General features: G+C 33.9%; 1 protein-coding gene across 4 annotated transcripts in view; it reads right to left on the bottom strand.

Annotated features, from left to right (window-relative positions):
- The window catches only part of LOC106461550, a 99689-nt gene that overhangs the window by 11634 nt on the left and 79538 nt on the right, over positions 1-8517 (bottom strand). For 2 of the 4 annotated variants that reach the window (XM_022388541.1, XM_022388540.1), the window contains exons 28-33: positions 5928-8300; positions 5514-5738; positions 5149-5238; positions 1404-1509; positions 1121-1201; positions 710-832 (exon numbers count right to left, since the gene is read on the bottom strand). In XM_022388541.1, coding sequence (XP_022244249.1) covers positions 710-832; positions 1121-1201; positions 1404-1509; positions 5149-5238; positions 5514-5738; positions 5928-8300 — 2998 coding nt within the window. Of the gene's footprint in view, positions 1-709; positions 833-1120; positions 1202-1403; positions 1510-5148; positions 5239-5513; positions 5739-5900; positions 8301-8517 lie in introns of those variants that run through there. The other 2 variants (XM_022388543.1, XM_022388542.1) reach the window with 2 other exon arrangements.

Genomic DNA, 8517 nt, shown 5'->3' on the forward strand with positions numbered 1-8517 from the left:
ATTACAAACATCTAATTTGAACCAGTGCTGAATTCAACATACAACATGACACACAAAAATCAATGTTTAACTGTATTTTTTTAATATTTACTTTTAAACTAAGAAATTTAATAAAGTATAGTACTAAAATTTGGATTATAATTTACTGTTTGATAAACTTATTGACATAAATTCATGAAATAATAGTTCAATAAAATTTTGAATGCCATGAAATGGCCTTTCACCCATGACCCATCTGAAAAGGGTTAATAGATAAACTAGTGAGGTACATCTGGCAAATAAGAGATGGCATGGTGATCATAAGCACAAACTTATCTGTTGAACACCAACAGAGATAGGACAAGTTACTATCATCCACGTGGTTCTCCATGAAATCTCATTAAACCAACCAATGAGTTTTGTATGTTTAGAGTAAGAGTCTATAATAAGGAATGATAAAGACTACATCCAAATGTTTTTTACATTGTCCAAGGGCATCACACTAGAGGATATTTAAAGAACATCCATAAAGCTGAAACAACCTACTGTACAGCATCTTAAAAAATTAACATTTTCCAATAATTAGAACCTATTAACAGTGTTTACAGACAACATGATGAACAAGGTTTTAGTTGAACTGAATTAGATATAGCATTTGGTTTAAAAATTGGACTTTTAACCTTTGAACTATCCATTCAGTATGTAGAAGAGTTTAAAGATCATATCAAACCTGCTGATGGTATTAGAAGGTTAGGCATTGCTGGACCAGATGGTGGAGGAAGTAAATCTGGCGTTGGCACAGGTTTGTTTGTTTCTCTGGGGTTCAGGATGTCAACGTAATTTTGTCTCATTCCTGTACAAAAAATATTATATAGTATTTTAACTGGATATTGTGACTTTTCATTTCCAACACAAATAGAAAAAAAAATTAATGTTCTTATGCATTTCACAAGACTTGTGTACAAAATATTTTACTGAAAACTTTTTTACATTAATCAGCATTTATTAAAACAGAACAGAAAGCATATTATAGTTGAGCTGAAATAAAGTATAGGTACATAGAGAGCTATGTATGAAGTAAAAGCAGAGATATAAACAAATACAGAAAACAAAGACAGGAAACACATTCCATAAAACAAACCTTTTCCCTTTGGTCTTTGAAATCTATTGATACCAGACTGTGGGCCACTAGGTGGAACTTTGGGTTTTTCAGGAACTTTATCTAAGGTCACAAAAAAGAATAATACATAAAATGCAATGTACTAATTATTACCAATTGCTAGAGAACTGTAAGATGTTAAAACAAATTTTCCAGTCTGAAAATTTCTCAATAATAAATGACAGAAAATAGTCTCCTATTTAAAATAAGAAAGAAAAAAAACAACATCATATCAAGCAAACATCTTCAGGTTTCCATGACTTACTCAAAAGTTCAGAGTCCGTGGGAGGTGCTGCCATCTGACTTGATGAAGAGGCATCATCATCCCCATCAGTATCAACCCAACACTTCTTCTTTTCATCCCAGATAATCTGTGTTAATAATAATAATAACGTGCTTAATGATGAATTTTGATGACAGAAACTACAATATGTATTAGTCTACTGCTAGCAATATATCTAATACTGTTTGATGTAACACAATGCTTCAGATATTCTCTGAATTAATATAGTTTATGTTTTGTACTACCGTAAATAAAAATTGTTAAAACAAAATGAAAAACAGGCTAAAATAAGCAGCAAACAGCCTGTGATAAAACTGGTATTTCTTATGAAGTTCTGAGAGGAACTGTTGTGCTGAATCTCAAAACAACAGAGTATATGAAAGAAATGCCACAGTTAACAATTTCTGTTACCTGTTTTCAGGTCAGAGAGTTGTGTGGATCATCTCTGTTAGTCAGAGTTGTGTGGATAATCTCTGTTAGTCAGAGTTATGTGGATAATCTTTGTTAGTCAGAGTTATGTGGATAATCTTTAATGGTCAGAGAGATGTGTGAATCATCTATTAGTCAGAGATGTGTGAATCATCTCTATTAGTCAGAGTTGTGTGAATCATCTCTATTAGTCAGAGTTGTGTGAATCATCTCTATAATACAAATAGATTGGAGTCCTGGCAGCAAGACATACTAAAGACCTTACATTACTAAGATGGTCCACTCCCTAACTCTACAAGTACAATGAAATTTGAACCATGTCATCTGGTAGCTTATTTGGTAACATTTTCTGAGCTATTTAACCGCACCCTTTATCAATTCAAATAATTGTCCACATTTAAACAATTCACTGTGGCCTCTATGTTTTTCTGTTCACAGCGTCAACTCAGAGTTAATGCTCTCTAGTAAATCCATAAAATAATCTCGATTTTCCCCAGCTTCAGTTGTGCTTGCTGCCACAGCAACAAGTTGTTGTTGTACAGGCCTCTCTAACGTCTTGAAGGTGGAAATAATTGACTTACAGTAACATACAGCAGAATGTTGATGGACAACATTACCATAAAAATTTAAGAACCAAAACCTCACACAGGAACTTTAAAAGCAAGAATCCATATGTGTACCAACCATAGTAAACAGAAAAACATTTAGAGGCCATATATGTACCAGCTACAGTGAATGGATTAATGGTAAATGCTTTAACAAGTCTGACAGTCATAATATGATTCCCTAAGATATCATGACAATTGAACAAATACAGGAAAAGGTGTTATATTTAGGAGTTTGAAACTGTTTGCAGTAAATACATATGAAGAAGCACATCAAGTATCATTTCAGAAGTATATAAAATAGGCATACTTATTAGCATGTTTGTCATTCATAAAATACAATATTGAAACTCATTAATACAAACAAGTAATTCAACAGAGAAAGTGTTTATACACAGAATTAGCTGCATAATAAAGAAACTAATATGATAAAATGCTCACAATTACAGTGTATAATACACTTTAAATGCTTGCATCTAGACATCTTACAGTTCCGTTTCTTACAAGGACAGCTTTCAGAATTAGAAAAACAATATTATCTAGATTGATACAAATCAACCTTTATGTAGAGATTGGTAGTTTTTACACTCCTAATGAGCATGAAACATGAGCAATGCTAGGACACCAATTATAGAAACAGAGAAGACTACTGTAAAAGTTACATTTTCTGTATCCATTATACAGTGCATGGGAATATTTAAGAGACATAACAAGTATCAGAAAGAAGCAAATAAATCTTCATGATTTGAAATGAGGAAAACTTATTGCAGTCAATAATTAGTGTAATCATCAAACACATAAATCAACACTGATATTACTCACTTTCTTAGCTTTTGTTCACAAAATAGTGAGCATATTATATTCAGTGGTTTTTGTACAGCAGTCTACTTGAGCAGCAGCCAGCAACAATAGCACTGCAGCTTTCTATCAAACCTATCACTTGAGTGCTGCAATTAACCTAATTACATTTTTTGTTACAACTTAGTAAAATAATATCTTTGGTCATATATGTAACATAATATAGCAATTGTGTGGTTGTTAAAAAGTGGTTACAGGTGGAAGATCATGTCTTTGTTGATTCAGGTCTTTTGGTACAGGTGTAAAAGGCTTCTTTGATGTTTGTAGATGTTCCACAATTTGTAGCCATCCCAGCAGACCAAATAACCTGCTTCAGAGACCAGGTTTTGTCTCCAAAATGCCTTCCCACATTTTTTTCCTTTGTATCATAGTCACCAATCTATTGTCAACTCCTGCATTAGTCTGGGATTCAATTACTAGCTTGTTTTTAAATTAATGAATAAGTAATGGTACTCTAACATAGGCTGTTTACTGCTTACTTTAACCACACATAATGACCTCAAAATAAATCTCTAAATAATTAAGAAAAGAAGCTTTTAAGATACAATGAAAGATAATATTCTATACTATTCTATTACCAGAAATAAATTTAATTTTTCTTTTTAAACTAATACTCAAGTTTCATTATGCTTCTTTGTCTGTTGGATTTTAGTTATAGTTATACAAGGACTATCAAAGCTAGCTATTCCTAACTTTGGAAGTGATAGACATGAGGGAAGGCACCTAATCAACACCACCCACTGCCAACTCTTGGGCTACTCTTCTCAAACCAACAAGTGGGATTTGACTGTCACTCTTACAGTGCACCCAAAGCCCCATATAAAGAATATTAAAAATATGTATTATCAGAATATTGTTTTACATTGTGTGATTTATAACATTTTTTTAGGGTAAGGTACTCTGAAAAAAACACACCAAAAAACAATTACCCTATAATAAATGTTACACCAAGGCAAGTAGGGTCAGAAAAGGGTAAAAACATTTTAAAATATTTAATAAGCACATTTTTTCTAATCTAAAAGTGTGAACATTTTTATGAACTCAGAATTGTATGCAAACGCCTGTTAAAGAGGTGACTTATTTTTAAATTTTACATTGGTAATTGTTTTATTCTATTAAACATATAGGAATCAAAATATTCAAACATCATTGCATAAACAAAATACTCAGTTTTAATACCAAGAAGGTTCTTGCACGAAGCATTTCCATTAAATCATATGTTCCATGAAGCACTTCCATTAGATAATATGTTCCACGAAGCACTTCTGTTAGATCATATGTTCTACGAAGCACTTCCATCAGATCATATGTTCTACGAAGCACTTCCATCAGATCATATGTTCTACGAAGCACTTCCATCAGATCATATGTTCCATGGAGCACTTCCATCAGATCATATGTTCCATGAGCACTTCCATTAGATAATATGTTCCACGAAGCACTTCTGTTAGATCATATGTTCTACAAAGCACTTCCATTAGATCATATGTTCCATGAAGCACTTCCATCATATCATATGTTCCATGAAGAATTTCTACTAGATTAGATGTATTCAGAAACAAGGATTAACTAAATACAAAAGCAATGATGCCTAAATTAATCCAACAGTCTCAGTCTGTATATCAAATTGTAATTTAGAACATTGAGCTAATAGCCTATACCATCACTTTCAAAACTTAAAATTTATTTGAGAATGTATAACAACTGGGCAACATTTGCTTTCATTCTGTCATCTATTTCATTGATTCAAAGAATACACTGTGCTTATTTACTGAATGTTCCAATACTGTTTTAACAAAATACTTGTATGAAAACATCTCAACAGAAATCCATACCTTTGGATTCTTATCATCTGGGAGAATCATCTTCTTTGGCCCTTTAGGAATAATGATATTAAATATTCCACCAAGCCAACTTCGACCAGCCTTTTAAATAAAAGCAACAAAAATAAATATAACTTTTGTGTAAGGCATATTATTACTAATCTTATGAAAATAATTCAACAGTAAGGTAAGAACACAGTACACTTTTTATAAGCATTATATATTTGTCATATTCCAAACCTCAACACTGAATTATGGTTTACCACTTAAAACTTCACATTGCCATCATCATAAACATTTGCATCAAGACTTAGTATACCTATGTATTTAACTTGGAAATAGAAAGGACCAAATGATGTATGAAAGTAAAAACTAACTTGTGGCTTGTTTTTTTCCTCTTTCTTTTCTATCTTTTTTGTGTTTTCACTGGCATATGAACTTTGAGAAGTGCTCAAGGGCTGCTGCGGGGTTGTCTTATATAACGTGTTGGGGTTGCTTCCAGAGCTCAAAGAACTGTCTCTTCGTTCTCTACCAAAACTGCTGGTGCTATCTTGCCGTTCACGAGTAGAGGACTGTTTACTCAATGGGGGAGCTCCATAATTCTGTGATTTAAAATAAAAGCTATATAAAAACTAGTGGTCACAAAATTTTGACCAGTATATTCTAAAACTACATGCAAAATGTAGACAAAGTGACACGGACAACACAAACAAGCTAGGTGACAAATACAACTCATGCATACTGTACTACATGAACACACTAACTCAACACTTCAGACCAACTTGCGCTACCCAGCCGTGGTTTTGAGGAACGGTGTAACTCTTCCTGGAACATGCTTCACTTTTTCTTTCTTGTCTTTCAGGTTTACGACAACGAAGGAAGCTTGACTGTTGCTTGTCTGGACACTGTCCATAGTCCACTGATATGGTCTTCCTTAAAACTTTCTTCTTCACTGATGTTTCTCCTAGACACTCTTGTTTTTCAGCAATGTCGCTTGAAGACAAGTTTTTGTCACTCCAGTAGTCAGCATGTTCAGAACACAAATTAGGCTGCGAGCAGCAAGGTGCATCTACAGGAAAAGTTGTCTTCTTATGACGTTCACCACAGATGCCTACTGGCCGGAACAAGCTTGTATATTCTTGAATGGTTCCTTTATTAGAAGGGGTGGCAACTCTGTCAAGCTTCAGAGCAACAGGAGGTACCTTCACAGTACATGGTTCATCAATAGGAAAGGTTCCACCAAACACCAGTGGTTGTTTCTTTAATAAGGAAGCAATAGCTAAATGCAACTCTGTGTAGGAAGGCTGTTGGCAAGAGTTTACTGTGGCTGTCAAGCGCTTAGAGAATGATGTTTTAAACAGATTTCCAGAATCCTTAGTTTGATGGTTATTTAACAATTCTTTTCGTTTAAAAGTAAGTTTTTCACTCCCTGACAAATGCTGAAGTTCTACAGGTTTGTCAATGGCAAACGTTTTAGATGTCTCAATTTTTTCAATAACAGTTTTATTTTTTTTCTTCTTTTTCCTTCTGCAACCAAATCGAAACATTTTAATTCCAATCTTCTGTACCTTTCCGGAGTCTTTGTCACTAACCTGACTGGTACTTCCAGAGTTAATATCACTTAAACAATCTCTCATAAACGACTGAGAGTTGGATGAACAGGCCAAATGGCTCTTTTCTGGACTACAGTCAGAACTACTGTCTGTAATGTCCTTGACTAACCCTTTCCTTGCTAGTAATCTCTGTCTGTACAAAACAAACCGCTTTATTCTACCAACATCTGTGCCTTTTTTTTTCTGTCCTTTAGAGGTACTCATATCAAACTGAATTTTTTTCTTGCTTTGCTCATGACAGTTTTTCTTATCTGATTTCAAACATGAATTCAATAGCCTAGGCTTAGTATCCTTTTGCAGTAAAGATTGCATCTCTTCAATGTTTGCCTTGCCTGATGGACCATGATGAGGAGTGCTCTGGGTGGTAGTGGATGATCCTCCCTCACAGCTTTCAGAATCACTTTTTGGAAGTAAAGGATCCATGTCCCTGTAAGAGTCTGGTAATAAAGACTCCTGATCACTTGAATACTTAAGTTCTTTATGACTGATTGCTTTAGGTAAACCACCTTTTAGTTCATTATAAGTTATGCATCTGTTCAGATTTTGTTTCTTGAGGTAATCAGATAAATCTTGATCCTCATCAATAAAAAATTCAGGCAATTCCAGCTTCTTATCATTGATGTATTCAGGTAAGTCCTGCTTCAGATCAGTAAGGTGTGGATAATTAATATTTCTATCTTGAGAGGTACTTGTACAACCCTGCTCTTTATCATTGGAACATTTATCTATAGCTTCTCTGCAATTTGTAGAACACAATGGTAATAGCTGACTTTGTTTCCTGGAACTTGGGAAGGACTGATTCTGATCAGAGGAGAAATTATGTATTTTTGGTTTTTGATTATTAGATGACAACTGAATTTTGTGATTTGAAGTCTTTGATAAGGTGTGACCTTGGTTCACAGAAGACTCAGCCAAACAATGATCTTGATCATGAGAGGATTTGAGCACAATATTTTGCTGACCATTAAAGTACAAAAACAATCTCTCTTCCTCACTGGTTGAATGTGTTGATAAAATGTGCTTGTTAGATGTTGCTTCTTGATCTTTTAAAGATTTATGTAAAACTAGTTCTTCTGCAGCAAATGATTTACATAAAATCTGTTCCTCATTACAGGAAGAATTAGGTATCGACTGTTCACGTTCACTGGAAGATTCCCGTAAACTCTGATACTGAACACAGGAATACTTAGGAAAGACATGTTCATGATCACTGGAAGATTCTGGTAAAATCTGATCCTGATTACAAGAAGAATTAGGTATGGTTTGTTCACGTTCGCTACAAGATTCCTGTAAACTCTGATACTGATCACAGGAAGAGTTAGGAAAGACATGTTCTTGATCACTGGAAGATTCTGGTAAAATCTTATCCTGATTACAGGATGAATTAGGTATAGACTGTTCATGATCATTGGAAGATTCCACTAAAAACTGTTCCTGGACATTTAGCCAATTTTGTTTACAATCAATGGATGATTTACATAGACACTGATGGTGTTCCTCGAAGAATAAAAGATTTGAGTTTACCTGAGGAGGCGAACAAGATCTCCTCTCCTGAGTGGCAGCAAGCAGAAAGAAAACAGAGGAACGTACTGTAAGTTGTCTAATTAAGGCATCACAAAAAGGCAACAATAAAAGAGCATTTCTGCTAACAAAAATGCATTTACATGTATCAACTTATAAAGATATATATATATATATATATATATATATAGACATTTATTTTTTTAAATAAAGACTGTGTGTCTCTGTATAGAAAATACAAAAGAGC

Source organism: Limulus polyphemus, unplaced genomic scaffold (assembly GCF_000517525.1).
Source record: "Limulus polyphemus unplaced genomic scaffold, Limulus_polyphemus-2.1.2 Scaffold984, whole genome shotgun sequence".
NCBI classification, from domain to species: domain Eukaryota; kingdom Metazoa; phylum Arthropoda; class Merostomata; order Xiphosura; family Limulidae; genus Limulus; species Limulus polyphemus.